The following is a 16,340-nucleotide window of genomic DNA, read 5'->3' on the forward strand; positions in this document are numbered from 1 at the left end:
ATGGGAACTGCAATGATCCTATTGGACTTTTTTTTTAACCACGAAGAATTTTTGAGGTTTTCAGATTTTGTAAGTGTTTTTAGAGCTTTTAGAGATATTTGTATTATTCAGCATTTTTTTTATTTCATACTTTTTATATTCAGATCTTCTGCAGTCAGAGCTGCGTCAACCAGAACCACAAACCAGTTCTTGATCAATACATAAATTGAATGTGTGGTTTTTTTTAGACATACAGAACTCTGACTTTGATGCTAGTCTGTTGCTTTGTATAAATGAGAGTCCTGCTTATCTCTCCATCATACTATCACACATAAACTCAGCAATTCCATTCTGAGAGGCCCAGCCTCTGGGCTTGGCTCCCTAGATACCATCACTGACCTTTTCCTGGTTACGTTTTTATATATTTATAAAATAATGGTTCTGCAAAGTACATCACTTCCCTGTTTAAGGGTAAGTCCACACTGGGCGTTTTGGGGAGATTTGGTCGCCTGGCGACTAATCGACTCGTTTTTGCGGCGACCAATCTCCCCAAACGCCTTCCCTGACTCTGCGTCGGCTTAAAATGAAAAAACGCCGACACTAATCACACACGGCGATTCGTTTTCCGAAGTTTCCTCGTGAGGCAACTTCGGAAAACGAACTGCCGCGTGTGACCAAATCTCCCCAAAACGCCCTGTGTGGTGCAGTTCTGACCCAAAAACAACTTTGTGATATTTTTTACAAAGCAACAAAGTGAAAATGATATAGTGATATAGTACGTGGATATTCTCATCTGGCTATTACTCAAGTCTCAAGTACAGTGATATATATGGAAATCCTTATCATCTCAGTGGTGTCTCTGAGCAAAGAGCAAAGGTGGAAGGTTTTTATCTAACAAGGAAATCCATGATGGGAAGTAATTTCTCTGTACTGGAAGAATTCTCAGGCTCAGTTTGATTCGACTTAATTTTCTTCCGTAAAATAACCCACCCCTGACAATGGCCGGAGCTCTGGAGATCGTTGGGTTTTTAATGAGCTTGGTGGGGAATTTAATAACTGGAGTTACGTTGTCAAGCGACCATTGGAAAACCTCTACTGTACACGGCAGTGTGATCACCACATCTATTGTGTATGAGAACCTATGGAAAAGTTGTGCAGCCGACAGCACTGGTGTGAGCAACTGCAAGAAATTTGATTCCATGTTGTCATTACCAGGTACGTCCACCACCATAAGACTTGATGGATTTAATAATTTAAGAGCATGAGGTTGCTTTAATTAAAGTGTGTTTTAATCACACTTCTAATGGATCCGTCAGTAGCTCCATACAGTCTGATGGTAGCCGTTTGATTGACTAAGACAGTGATGTCCAACTGTATGTGTTCCAGACAGCGCCGGATTTCATTGCCGGCCGCCCCTAGGCCGCGCAGTCCGACCAGGCAGCCGCGTGGTCCTAGCGCCCGCTTACACCTCCCCTTCCCAGCGCGCCGGCGAAAAAACGCAGCAGCTGGTGTAATTGAATGGGGACGCACATGTCCCCATAATGCGGCTGGGCGGCATGCCGCCCCTATTTTTTGCCGCCCTAGGCCCGGGCCTATGCGGCCTTGCCGCAAATCTGGGCCTGATTCCAGAGGAACCTCATATTAATCAAGGCTGAAGGCCATAGACGTCCCTTGGGGGGCTTTGGGCCACCATGGAACAAACACCAACTGGAATGCTTTTTCTGATTCCTGGAAACAGTTTCACTATGGATTTGGCTGAATCCTGCACAGAATGCTAATTTACATTTGTGCAGAAAATGTAAAAATGTACACAGTCTTTTTGATGTTCATACACACAGATGTCGGAGCCTGGTTTCTACTCAAACAATTCATTCGGAAATACTGACATCTGTGCTAATTGAAAGATTATTTATTCTGAATTAAACAGATTATTGTACAGATGATTAGGCATTAGAGCATACATTATCCTGTGCTTTAATCATATCTTTGCATATGATTAGAAGTTGCCATTTTGCTTATCTCTGCTCAATTTTTCTCCCTAGAGTTTTATGGAACCTTGTCATATAGTATAGTAATCTAGAACATAGTGCACTCACACTCACATTTGAATATACCGGGGCCTCTGTTCCTATTTTTTTCTGCAACTCTAGTATTGTAAGACACCTGTTTGTTATAAATGAATATAAAGTGCGGTGTAACTTCCTGGCACTATACAAATTAATGATGATAATGATAGTTAAGTGAGAAGAAATTGTCAAAGAGGATCGCTTACAATGTATTAATATAGGCACACCAGTAGTGTGAAGTCACCAATAGCAGCTGATTAGAAATTAATGTTGGGCACTTCTTCGGGCGACTAATCTCCCCTAAATGCCTTCCCGTCAGCTAGAATGTAAATCACCGGTGGGATGGCACTTGGGTCGCTTCTGCTTTCCGAAGTCGCCCGAAGTTTCCTCGTGAGACAACTTTGGTCAACTTTGGAAAATGAAGCACTCCGACTGCCATCTTGCCTGCAATTTATATTCTAGCCGGTGGGAAGGTTTCAAGGGGAGATTAGTCACCCGAAAAAGAGGCGATTTGTCGCTGGGTGACTAATCTCCCCCAGTAACAGCGTGTGCCACTGCCCTATCAAAATACAAAAGTCAGACCAAACTAAAATCCCAGATTTGACCTTATTTATTAATAAAAAAAACAAGATTTAATCAAAACTGGGAAAAACTTGATAAAATCGAGTGAAAACCGTAATCATACAACTTTTTCTGAGGGTTTTCCTGAATCACTCAATTCTTTCTGGCTTTTTCCCGCATAAACCACTGAAACTCTCCCATTGAATTTTATATAAGCTTGGCAGGTCTGAGATTTCGGATTCTGACTTTTTGCATTCTTGAGGTATAATAAATAAATCCACTAAAATTTTGGATTTAATAGTAAAAAAAACCTGAATTTTTCAAGTTTTTGGCATTCGGACTTTAAAAAAAAAAAACCCCCTAACTGTACAGGCTAAGGAAGTGTATTCATTTGGTAATTTAAACAGGGCTGCTGTCTAAAGTTAATTTGCTTTGAGTGTGTCCAAAAGTAACAGCATTCACTTGTTTGGGAGTCATTTCAGTAAAATGAATTCACAGATAGGCTAGTGCATCACAAATTGTAGTGTCTCTGACTATACAATACTTTCCTAGTGCATCACAAATTGTAGTGTCTCTGACTATACAATACTTTCCTTGTATCTTTACTTACCCTTTTAATGAAATGGTGCCAGTATGTTTACACAATGATATTGAATCATCCTTCCGAGTCCTACCCGAAGGCATGGGCTCCGTTGCCCAACAGCTCGAACGGGTGGGTCCCCCTTCGCCGAAGCTAGGGAGGGCCCACCACCCCGCCCCCCCGAAGGGGGTTTGGGGACGTTTGGACTCCCCTTCGCCGAAGCTAGGGGGAGTCCCGTCTACCCTGGGTTCTGCCGAAGCTTCCCCCAGGGCGTGTCATGGCCTGCGAGTCCAGCCAAAAGACCGTGACCCCATCCAGGGTGCTCAAACCAGACACAAAAAGGGTGCTGGAGTGGGCGGTGCAAGGCCATTGGTTGCCTTTTGCAAGGCTCTGGTTGGCAGCCAGAAAAAGAAAAGACTTCCCGCCCACCTAATGGCAAGGGCAAAGGAAGTGAAGCTTTGATTAAGCATGGGTGCATGTGCATCTCCCCTGACTCAAAATGCAAGTCAGGGGCCACCCTCATGGGAGCACAGCGACCCAGCTTTCATCAAGCTTCTGCTTGTCAGCCTAGTCCAGAGGACCAATGGTTTCTCCGTTCTTCAGATAGGATCATTAGAACAGATACTCCTCTTTGGTCTTGCCAGCCAGAGGACCAAGTGGTTCCAAAGGTACTACACTTGATCTTAGCCAAAAGGCCGAGAAGCGATCACAATGCTTTACAGAAATTGCTCCCACTTGACATCATTCCCTGCCCCAGTGGAGCTTACAAGTACTCCATCATATTAGCCTGTGCTAGGGATAACTTAAAGGGATATTGTCATGGGAAAAAATGTTTTTTTCAAAATGAATCAGTTAATAGTGCTGTTCCAGCAGAATTCTGCACTGAAATCCATTTCTCAAAAGAGCAAACAGATTTTTTTATATTAAATTTTGAAATCTGACATTGGGCTAGACATATTGTCAATTTCCCAGCTGCCCCAAGTCATGTGACTTGTGCTCTGATAAACTTCAATCACTCTTTACTGCTGTACTGCAAGTTGGAGTGATATCACCCCCCTCCCTCCCCCCCAGCAGCCACACAAAAGAACAATGGGAAGGTAACCAGATAACAGCTCCCTAACACAAGATAACGCCTGGTAGATCTCAGCACAACACTCAATAGTAAAAACCCATGTCCCACTGAGACACATTCAGTTACATTGAGAAGGAAAAACAGCAGCCTGCCAGAAAGCATTTCTCTCCTAAAGTGCAGGCACAAGTCACATGACCAGGGGCAGCTGGGAAATTGACAAAATGTCTTGCCCCATGTCAGATTTGATTGAATATAAAAAAATCTATTTGCTCTTTTGAGAAATGGATTTCAGTGCAGAATTCTGCTGGAGCAGCACTATTAACTGATTCATTTTGGAAAATAAAATTTTCCCATGACAGTATCCCTTTAATTAGAATTCAGGCTGAGGTTGGAAGCCAGAGCACAATCCAGAGGAAAGCCACACATGTAAAAAAATGCACTCAGGGCCCGAGTGCTGCAGGGTAGCAGTAGTAACTGTTGAGCCAATGTGCTACCAGCCAGATCCCCATGCACTCTCAGCTACACACTCTGGAGCAAATTTATTTACCATCAAAGTTGCACCAGCGTTGGCTTCGCCGCACTTCGCCAGGCGAAGTTTCGCCAGGACGCCGGTAATTCACTAAAATCCGAAGTTGCACTCAGGGAGGCGAAAGGTAGCAAAGTTGCGCTAGTGTTACTTCGTCAAACAAAGCTAAGTTACGATAGCGATGCCTAATTTGCATACAGCACCAAGTTAAAGTACAATGGACGTATATGTAGCATTACACTACACAAGCCTGGGAAAGCTTCATAAAATAAAATAGAGTTGTTATTTTGCCCTATTCATGTGCCCACTGTATAGTTTAGGTGCCATATGTTAGGAAATGTAGGGGGGAAGGAGGGTACCCCCCAAAGAAATTACGATCTATTTCAGCCTATCACCTTTAAAAAAGTTAAAGACGCCAGCGTTTTTTGGGACTTTTTGGGGAAATTTCAACTTTTTTTGAAGCAAGCCCTATCTACTCTATTGCACTTCGCCTGGTCTGAGGTGGCGAAGGCAAGTCTGGCACAAGAGGTAACGTTCAGTCAAATGCGCAAGTTAGTGAATTAACGTAGTTACGTCCCTTCGCCATAATGCAACTTTGCCTGGCGTAAGGGTTGTCCATATGACCACAGGTGATCTGTGTAAGCCATTAGGATGGCTATTAAACCCCCTACACTGCACATACTCATTGCCCAACGTAGGTCTATTTCCTGGGTGTGATTCTTGTCTGATTATCTGTTCCTGACCTTTGTTTTGACCTTGCTGTATAGCTGCCTGAAATGACCCTTGCCTGTTTGACCACTCTTCTTAATCCTGACTTTGTACCATGTTACTGACCCTTCATCCTGATTCTGTACTGCACTGTCTGACTAGTACTGTTCATGCCTGTTTATCATGACTACGCTCCTGGCTCCTGATTCTGTTTGGTACTGGCACTGCCTGTTCCACAACTTCACTCTCTGTTCCCCATTCCTCCTGTATATGTTACGGTTCTCTTGCCCAGAACTTTCTCCCTGGTCCTCTTACTTTAAGACCTGGTGGCATCTGAGTAGCAGAGGGCTTCTCCCTCAAAGGCGAAAGCTGTAGACAAAAGTGTGAGCTGAGGCAGGGGCCTTGGGGTTTGTTCTGGGTTTGGGGTACCATACTTGACAGTTATCTCAAAGGTGAACAACCCCTTTAAAGGGCATGTAAAGTCTAAAATAGAATAAGGCTAGAAATGCTGTATTGTGTATACTAAATATAAACATGAACTTACTGCACCACAAGCCTAATCAAACAAATAATTTATGCTTTCAACGTTGGCTACAGGGGGTCACCATCTTGTAACTTTGTTAAACATCTTTGCAAGACTAAGACTGTGCACATGCTCAGTGTGGTCTGGGCTGCTTAGGGATCGTCATAAACAAAGCTGCTTGAGTTCTGCATGGCTGGGAAGTAAGGCGGGGGCTCCCCCGCTGTTCATAAGTATGATTGTTTCCCTGCTCAGCAGTTAGGGACCATCTGACAATTCCTATCCACAGCAGTAAATGAAGGGAGAATTTCACTGCATACAGTCAGGTTTCTTATAAAAACGGTACACATTTTTTAATTAAAGTATATCGGAGATAGGTTTCTTTTTCATTAAAGAAAGTAAAAATGGGACTTTATTTTTTTGCCTTTACATGCCCTTTAAGACATTCTAGGGTGAACTTGCACAAGTTAAGTTGTCAATAGAAAATAAATGTTTTAAAAATTAATTACTGATTGGTTGCTATTTGCAACTGTATTTGTCCAATTTATTATTTGTCCAATGTATTACCGAGAGTAAATCAGTCAAAAAAAGGGGTTATATATAATGCAATATATTTTAAATTACCCTGCACCAAAAACATAACTTTTCAAGGCAGATGGGCTTTCTGTTACTCACCTGTGTGTCTTAGATCTTGTGATAATCACCATATACTACAAAGTAGGTGCAACTTTCCAAATGATGGGCCCTCGCCGGCTAGCTCCTGTGCTCCTCGCCCCAACACACGCATGCAATCTCATCGTTTCAGTTGGCTCCTCTGCTCCCTGCTCCAGGTGTCTCTGGGTGTGAACTATGTGACTGGAAAGCATGTTGCCCCTAAAAATGTGTCTAGGCCCAGGCCTGCAAGTAGGTTCTGGACACATACAGGCACAAAGAGGTTTGTGAATAGCTTTTTGCTTGGCACCATTTTTTGCCCATTTTTGAACCTAGTATTGCAACTAACTGTGTATAAGCCTAAGAGGGATGTTGTAGTATTCTTCATGGAAATAATGGGCTTTACTATGTTGCAAAAAATGTCTATAGCTTATTAAACAGCAGAACCTAGATGAAGATTGATGGTATTCTTGTGCAGTACACACTGTATATGGTTGTTCTTATGGGAGAAAATGTACTTTTGGAAAAAAATTTCCTTTACATGCTGCAGAACAAAAAAAGCTGCTCTGCGTCTCCTGTCACTCAACTACAAAGAAATGCAGGTATGGGACCCATTATCCAGAATGCTCGGGACCTGGGGGTTTCCGGATAATGGATCTTTCCTCAATTTGGATCTTCATACCTTAAGTCTACTAGAAAATCACATAAACATGAAATAACTCCAATAGGCTGGTTTTGCTTCCAATAAGGATTAATTAATAAATAGTTTGGATTCTGTTTTATAATTATAAAAAAAAATTAAACAATTTATTTTTAAAAATTTGGATCAGTTGGAAAAAAAAATGGAGTCTATTGGAGACAGCTTTCTGGATAATGGGTTTCTGAATAACGTATCCCATACCTGTAATAAAGTGAGCACTGATAAAGGAAGAGTACTACTGCCCAGTGTGTTTCTAGAAAATGCTCAATGACACAGGTGATATGTGCAACCATACTTTGCTTTATGGCCTGCTGCAATTCACTGCCTTTGCACTGCCGCGCCAAGCTTTCCAGACCAGTGTGCCCAGCCGGATAAAGTGCCAGTTCTTATGCTCTGCGTCTCTGTCTCCCATGCAGTTCACATCCAAGTTTGCCGAGCTTTGATGATCATTTCACTCATTCTGGGGCTACTGTCCTGTATACTGTCATTGTTTGGCCTGAAGTGCACCAAATTTGGAACCAGTGATGAGCACAAGAAAGGGAAGATTGCCCTCGGTGGAGGACTCCTCTTCATTTTAGCAGGTACTGCATTACTTCCTTATGGCCATTCCAACTGCAAATCAAAGATACAGGCTCCTCCAATAAGGGGACGATTTACTAAAATTTTTTTTTACCAATCGTATTTTATCTCTAAAAAATTGGTCTTTTTGTTTTTCTCTACAACTCTCAAAATTTAAGTGTAAAACCATGAAAACCTCTAATACAAAACTGTACCAAGTAAAAGATGTCCCATATAAGTCAATGGGAGCTGAGCTGATCCAATTGGACCAATTTTAATCAATTCCAGATCAACTCTCAATGGTTTTCTACTTTTTTTCGTCACTAGTAATTGTCTGAGACACTTGATGTTTTAGTGGTTTTCATATAATTTAGTTCATTGTTCAGCATTTTTTCCAGTTCATACTTTTTATAATCTGAACTTTTAATAAATTCCATGGCATTCATAGTTTTAGAGGGATAGTGTAATATAGTTCCAGAAACAAAAATTTCACCTCTAATAAATAGGCCTCCACGGATCGCATTCATTTACACTGGATTTTGCCTAAAATACTATATATATATATATATATATCTTGCACAACGGAGCCCATTTATTTAGAGCTGCAAAGGCTCCACTGTCAGACTAGTAAACATTCACTTAAGGTGGCCATAGACGCACAGATAATATCGTACAAAACAAATTTTTGAAAAGAGCTGACCAATATCGTCAGAAGACTTGGATATCGACTCGTTGATCGGGCTTGATGGAAAATTTTGATCGGGTGCCTTTGAAGGCACCCAAACATCGTCCATTGTTAGTGCTGAATCGTCAGGTATAGGTAGAATTTTATTGTGTCTACCTGTACTGTATATCTGATGATTCAGCTCTACATGTGTGTATTGAAACAATCTTTCTTGGAAAGATCTTTTCCAAGAAAGATCATAATTGTTACGTCCATGGCCACCTATAGACACATCAGCACCCAGTTCCAGATCACCCACATACAGTGACTACTTATAGACCCATAAGCACTCAGTTATAGCTGATATGAACAATAACGAGTGGATTAAGAAATCCAAATCTATCTTTAGGGCAGACTATGTATTTGTATTTGCATTGATCTCTCAAGATCCAAGTGTAGATTAAAATATCTTTCTTGTACAGAGCCCTTGAGGTATTTCATGCAATGGGACCAAGGTCATGCTTCTTGTGAGCATAACACCCTCTTAAAAACCACCAAATTGTAACCCGAAATTTGAAGCAGTAGAAAGTGGCAGCACATAACACAAAGTAAAGTGTTAGGAAAGAGCAAATAGTAGACTATGATACTAGTAGGTCTTCATCTGCTGATCTGATCCTATTAGATCACCCAGCTGTTTGCTTGTTATGACTGGATCACTTTTCTGACCCACTGCTCTCTGACTTTATTTCTACACACAGGACTTTTATGTTTAGTGGCAGTCTCGTGGTACGCAGCCATGATCACCGCACAGTTCTTTAATCCTCTGTATCTTGGGACAAAGTAAGTTAGTGTTTGAAAATGAGAATTATTGCTGGAGCTAATGTATTGTTGTGCACTTGAATTTTACATTTGTGTAACTGAGAGGGTTGAATTTAAATGGGTCTCCTTTGGACATTAGAAGACACAGGTCATTTTTATTACCTGGAGAAGCATGACATTGGAAAAAAACATCTAAATAATTATCTGGTCCACAGCAGCTTTCTTTGACTTTGCCCATTATCCGCACTTGACACTCTTTGGTCTTCTTCCAGGGTTTTGTAGGAACGAATCACAAGAAATCTGTTGTACTGAAAACTCGCATAGAATCTGCTTACCCCAGGTTGTAGGACTAGGTCTTTCTTTCTCTTTCCATGTGCTCCCTCTAAATGTCTCAATGGGATATGGATCAGGTCGACCCCCACCCCTCTCAAGCAGATCAGTTATCAACATTTCTGGCTGCTTTTCCAGCAGATTGACATTTTGTTTATCTCATGATCGGAGATGCTTTAAACAAACTGTCAGTGATGGTTGCTCTCTGGCCTGACTTCATGCTCATCACTCCAGGAAAATTCAGTTTCTAACTGCCAGGCCATATGCCTACAAAATAGCAAATACTAAATGATGCTGTTTTATTAGTCTAGACTTTCTTTAAGACATGCAGAGGTCCCACTCCCAACTGCTCCATCCACACTCCTGATCTGGTTTCCAGTGGCCATGGTCCTGGTCAGCAACCAGTAAGAGAGAGCCAGGGAGTAGAACCTATGTGACAGAATTACATTTACTGAGCTGCCTTTTTCCAGGAGAGTTTGTGGGTCCCTGCAGAGGGAGGTCCTATGGTGTAAAATGTTGCTTTTGTTCTTTTAACACTATGGCCAATTAATTTGGCTCAAGGGATGACCATGCTTTCTGAGACACCATTCCACATTTTGCCAGGCTACCATGTAATAAGGGCTGCCAGCTTTTTGCAGGAATAAAACTAGCCTTCGGGTTGAAGAGTTGGCGGTCATGTAACATGGGGTGGGGTGATAACATGACTGGGCAGGTAACAGGGTAGAGTGGATGGGCAGGGAAATGAGCAGGGAATTGGTGGGTCTAACCATATAAGAGATTATTTGTCAGTGGAGACAGTGATCCCCAACCAGTAGCTCGTGAGCAACATGTTGCTCCCCAACCCCTGGAATGTTGCTCCCAGTGGCCTCAATGGAGGGGCTTATTTTTGAATTCAAGGCTTGGAGGCAAGAGTTAAACCAGAAGTACTGCCAAACACAACCTCCCATAGGCTGCCAGTCCACATAGGTGCTACGAAATAGCCAATCGCAGCCCTTATTTATAAGCCACGAACATGTTTGATGCTTGTGTTGCTCCCCAGCTCTTTTTACATCGCGGAAGAAAAAGGTTGGGGACCTCTGGTGGAGAGGGTCAGGGAAGGGAAGATTTACAGGGCATTATAAATATACTGGCTATTACATTGCTGGTAAATTCTTAATTCCGGTCCTAACCCCCAGCTGGTGGTTACCAGCTGTGCCAAACAAATACGGCCAAGTGGCAACCATACATGTAATCCATTAATTTAACATCAGTGGCATAACTGCATCACAGTGGAATTGCCACCAGTTCCCAGTGCTTTGGTTGGTCAATTGGATTTGGGGTGTAGGCTGTAGCAGTATAAACCAGGAACCTCCTTCCTTTTGTCTAATTGACACTTAGCTCTTAATCTTTACTACAACTGCACATTACATTGATTTTTATTTATTATTTGAATGACTCCCTGTTGCTGTTCTGCTCTACTGTGCTGTGTACATAAGTAGCGTTATATAAATAAAAATATACATATACATAACCAGTGGGTTTCGGATTGGATCTCAGAAGACTGTGGTCACAAAACTGTTGAATAGAATGCAAAGATGCTAGTATGTCGAATTATGACAGTCGAAAAGAACAGGGCTCCCTTGTGCCTGACAGTGTTGTTCACTAAATTCAGCACCAGATCTTTGCTCTGGCACAATGTACAGTATCAGTGTTTAAAGTCAATGCCCAACCCTTAAAGGGATTCTGTCATGATTTTTATGATGTAGTTTTTATTTCTAAATTACACTGTTTACACTGCAAATAATTCACTCTACAATATAAAATGTCATTCCTGAACCAGCAAGTGTATTTTTTTAGTTATAATAGTATTAGAGTGTAGGCAGCCATCTCATATCATTTTGCCTGGTCATGTGATTTCAGAAAGAGCCGGCACTTTAGGATGAAACTGCTTTCTGGCAGGCTGTTGTTTCTCCTACTCAATGTAACTGAATGTGTCACAGTGAGACCTGGATTTTATAATTGAATGCTGTTCTTAGATCTACCAGGCAGCTGTTATCTTGTGTTAGGGATTTGCTATCTGGTTACCTTCCCATTGTTCTGTTGTTAGGCTGCTGGGGAGAAAGGGAGGGGGGTGATATCACTGCAACTTGCAGTACAGCAGTAAAGAGTGACTGAAGTTTATCACAGCACAAGTTACATGACTGGGGTCAGCTGGGAAACTGACAATATGTCTAGCCCCATGTCAGATTTTAAAATTAAATATAAAAAAAAATCAGTTTGCTCTTTTGAGAAATGGATTTCAGTGCAGAATTCTGCTGGAGCAGCACTATTAACTTAAGCTTTTTGAAAAAAAATTTTTTTTCCCATTACAGTTTTTTTCCCAGTTCGAGTGCACCTATTGGGTGACAGGAGCCCTTTACATGCATCACCACTTGTGTTTCATGCATGTATTTAGTATGCTGCATTTAAATTTGTGTCAGGGCTATATGTGTAGGGCACACGTTGCACAATGAAGTACAGAGTCTGCTATGATGATGCAATTGGCGTATGTAAGGTGTTATGTTAATACCCGGCTGTTGGAAGCCAAAGCTGCTCAATAAACAGCTGATTTTTCATGTAAGAAACTTATAAAACAAAGATCTGTTTATTATATGTGCTAGGCGTTTGGCTGAAATCACAGTATGACCTAAGGTGTATAATAGCCAGTGCTTGTGGCCATGTGATGATGGATGGACAATGTCTGCTCTGTGTACTCAGTCCTGCCGAGGTGGCAAATAGTATTGTATCAAAGGCTTATTGTTCATGGAACCTCTTCTCCCAATTCAGTGGTTGTAGGTCACATCTAATTTACCTTTGTTACCCTGTACATGCAGTGGCCTTTGTGCTTCGTAGCAATGAGAATATGAGATGCCTGTCTTTGCAATTTCAGGTATGAGCTTGGATCTGCACTTTACATTGGATGGGCTGGATCTCTGCTTGCCGTACTCGGTGGATCCTTCCTGTGCTGTTCATTCAAGAAAAAGAAACCAGCAGCCAAAACAGGGTAAATGATTATGGGTGTAACGGCTGTTCAAATAAAGGGATGCTGTGTAGGATGTGTTATTCTATCATTTGCTTAAATGCTTGATTGTCAGTGTGGAATGGACCACTGTGGACTTTATATGGTCCCAAGTCTGGTCTAGGGTCCCTAGACTTCTCTTTATAACATTCTCATAGAACATATAGATAGTAGGCCCAATACATGGGCAGAAGTGAAATTTAAGTTTCCATCACACAAGGGCTCAGTTATAAATGCTAGTGAAATGCGAAATTGTCATTTTCTTTACCCACAATGCATTTTCTCCAGACTTATTTGTGGGTGCCTGCTAAGTAATATATTGCGGATTGGCACTAATTACCAATGCTGACTCAAATTGGTGAAGAGGGACATACAGTATAAGTGTATGTGTGTGTGTATATATATATATATATATATATATATATATATATATATATATATATATATTTATTAGGTACCTAGCATACAGATTGCTTATACAGCATACATAGGCCCCTGTCTTTAATACAATGACTACACAGGTCATTGAAATGCCTAGTATTAAGAACAATGAAAAAGGTTAATTATGAGGGCATGTGCTTATTTGTTAGGTAACCCCTAGGGACAAATTCCCTAACCGGTCGCCAGCGACGGCTTCACAGCCATCACAACACTTTGCCAGGCGTAGATTCGCTAGGACAATGCCAATTTCCTAAAGTGTGAAGTTGCGTCCAGGGCGACAAACGCTGGCGAATTTTTGCTAGCGTTACTTTGGCAATCAAATCGAAGATGCGCTAGCGTTGCCTAATTTGCATACGGCGGGAAATTATAGTTTGTTACATGGACGTATATGTTGCAGCAAATACATTTCATTACACAAGTCCAGGAAACCGTAATAAATAAATTAGAGTTGTCACAATGCCCTACACATGAGTCCAGTGTATAGTTTATGTTCCATATGTTAGAAAACGTATGGGGGAGCTTTGCAGGCAATCACTCTGAAAGAAGGAAAAGACGCCAGCGTTTTTTGGGATATTGCACTAAAAATTGAGGACGTCCTATGTACTCCATTGCACTTCACCAGGTCTGAGCTGGCGAAGGCAAGTCTGGCGAATGACGGAACCTAGCGAGGTGACGCCTGGGCACGTTATTGAATCGGCGAAGTTCCAAAATGACGCCACGCTGCAGAATTTTCGCTAGCGTTAGTCACCTCGCTCTTTAGAGAATCTGCCCCCTAGTGTTTATAATCACTGACCTTAGCGCAGGTAGTAATCTAGCGCGAGCCATTCCAACATCTTTTATTGTTCTGGGCCTGGCTTCTGTGAATGCAAAGTAGAGTAAAAATTTGGATTCTTTTTTTTCTTAAAGTTCTGATTTTGCACATCCCTAAACAAGCTGCAAGGGGCTCCTGGGAAAGAAGATGATGGTGCAGTGCCACTAGAAGAGAACCCCAGGCCTAATATATTGGCATCACTAGTGATTCTGCCTTTCCTTCTCTTTTAAGATCTGTGGCTCTATAGTGTAGTTTTCAACCTGGATAGCAGCAGGTTCCAGTTTATGGGTCTCACAGAGAGCTGAAGCACTCTAGGTATAAAAAGCATTCATGTGAAAACGCAATACAGAAAGCATGTAACCCAGGGTGCAGCATGCAGTGCTTTATGTGCAAATGTACTTTACACATCAGTGATGTTATAAATCCAGGACTCCCTTTTCCTTGCTGCACCAGCACACTGGAGGGCATGTAAGAAAAGCACTGCCTGCATAATGTCCATAATAAAGACCACAAAAGTACAATTTGGTCCAATACATAGGGTGATCCGTCTGCAGGTGCCTTTATGAATCATGGAACTCCTCTGTGAATTCTAATATCATTATGCTTTCCAATAGGGGGTACACTATTCTCTATAAATGTCATGAATGTGAAACTCATTGAAGAAGCACATGTAAATGTGTATATTGAAGGTAACGGTTATTTGTTGTCTTTGTAGAGCCTATAAGTACAACTATAATGATCCAGACAGTGATTTCAAACAGTTCAAGGAGAGAAAAGAAACATCGGTGGCTTCCAAGGCTTATGCGTAACCCATTGGCTGACAAATAGAGCATGCTTGTAACGAAACGTTCTCCTTTTCTAAAATTATTTTTTTTAAAGTGGAAATATTTGTTTTTCTATTAAAGATGTAAAAAGTTGATACTGTAAAGCCAGGATGTCAAACCTGTATGTGTTTGCTGAAAGTGATCAGACACTTGTAAACGGTGCTGCAACCTTATGTCATTGTTTGTTCTGTGTATTTGGGGAGCATCACTTGCACCATTTCTACCTGTGGTCAGTCCAAAAGAAGAGCATTATAAATTAAATGATAGTGAGAGTCGTGTGTATCAGTAGTGGAACTAGTGATGCAGGATAGATCTACTTTAATTACTGCTGCACAAGTGAAGGTCAGTTCTTGGCAATGTCTCCTTACAGATATAAATTAATGTATTGTATAGTTTGAAGAACCAGTTTGAAGCAGATACAGTATAACAATAAATACTGAGTGTTTACTTAATAAAATGTGTGTATGTGTACAGTTTGTGCATGTTTAGTTTCTGGGGATATTTTAGTACTGTAGTTTATAATTACTGTATATGTGACACACTTGCAGGTTTGTATGTCACTGATCTTACGCAGGGTTTCTCTTTGTGTTTTCAGCCATATGTAGCATAGTCCAAGTCTATCAGCTTTAAACATCATTAACGACATGTTTGTGAAGATTCTCATTCATCCAGGTCATGGTATATCTATAGAAATAAGTCAAATCAACTGCTGTGTTTTTTTCTTTTGAAGACGTTTCACCAATCATCCAACTGGCTTTCTCAATGTAAATCTTCCTTCGAGAATATATATCCTCTGGAATGTTGCTCCAATCAGCATAATCTGTTTAACGTAATCATAATAAGTTTTATCAGAAAAAGGATACACGTTTGAAGACTGCCAAGTCCAGATTCTAGACCGGGAGAGCGACTGGTTTAAAAGAGGAGTTAAAGAAGCCATATATGTAAAAACTTAAAAACCAAGCCTGAATAGAGGTGGGGAGAAGGGATGGCGATTTTTTTGTGCCTTGTTTCGCCACGGAAATGACGCCCATAGATTTGTATGGCGATGTGAGTCAAAAAAAAAATTAGCGACAAATTAGCGGCAAATTTTTTGTGAAATGAAATAGGTCAAATTCACCCACAAAGTGCGACATCTATTGTCTGCCACATACAATGCTGTTTTGGCACCTCTCCCTGGAAGGTTTAATAACACATCAAAGCTCCAATCTTTCTAATACAATCAACACCTAATTAAATGACATCATTGTGGATTATGATAAACAGATTTTGCTGATTGGAGCAACATTCCAGCGGATATATATTCTCGAAGGAAGATTTACAAGTTATTCTGAATTGAGAAAGCCAGTTGGATGACTGGTGAAACGTCTTCAAGGGAAAAAAAACACCGCAAGTCCAGTTGATTTGACTTATTTCTATAGATGTCATTAGCAACATCACAGGTTAGGTTATTTACACCCCCCCCCAAAAAAAAAATCACACTGGAGCCAGAACAA

General features: G+C 41.2%; 1 protein-coding gene and 1 pseudogene across 1 annotated transcript; one reads left to right on the forward strand and one right to left on the reverse strand.

The window, feature by feature from the left end:
* The first annotated feature begins 858 nt into the window (after positions 1–858).
* LOC108717590 (claudin-15) lies at positions 859–15,292 on the forward strand. Its single transcript, XM_018264806.2, has 5 exons — positions 859–1,194; positions 7,780–7,944; positions 9,344–9,425; positions 12,643–12,756; positions 14,739–15,292. The coding sequence occupies exons 1-5, from the start codon at positions 978–980 to the stop codon at positions 14,830–14,832; spliced, it is 672 nt and encodes a 223-aa protein (XP_018120295.1). The 5' UTR covers positions 859–977; the 3' UTR covers positions 14,833–15,292.
* On the reverse strand, positions 3,769–3,893 carry LOC121394394 (annotated as a pseudogene).
* Positions 15,293–16,340: the final 1,048 nt, after the last annotated feature.

This window comes from Xenopus laevis, chromosome 5S (assembly GCF_017654675.1).
Source record: "Xenopus laevis strain J_2021 chromosome 5S, Xenopus_laevis_v10.1, whole genome shotgun sequence".
In the NCBI taxonomy this organism is placed as follows: Eukaryota; Metazoa; Chordata; class Amphibia; order Anura; family Pipidae; genus Xenopus; species Xenopus laevis.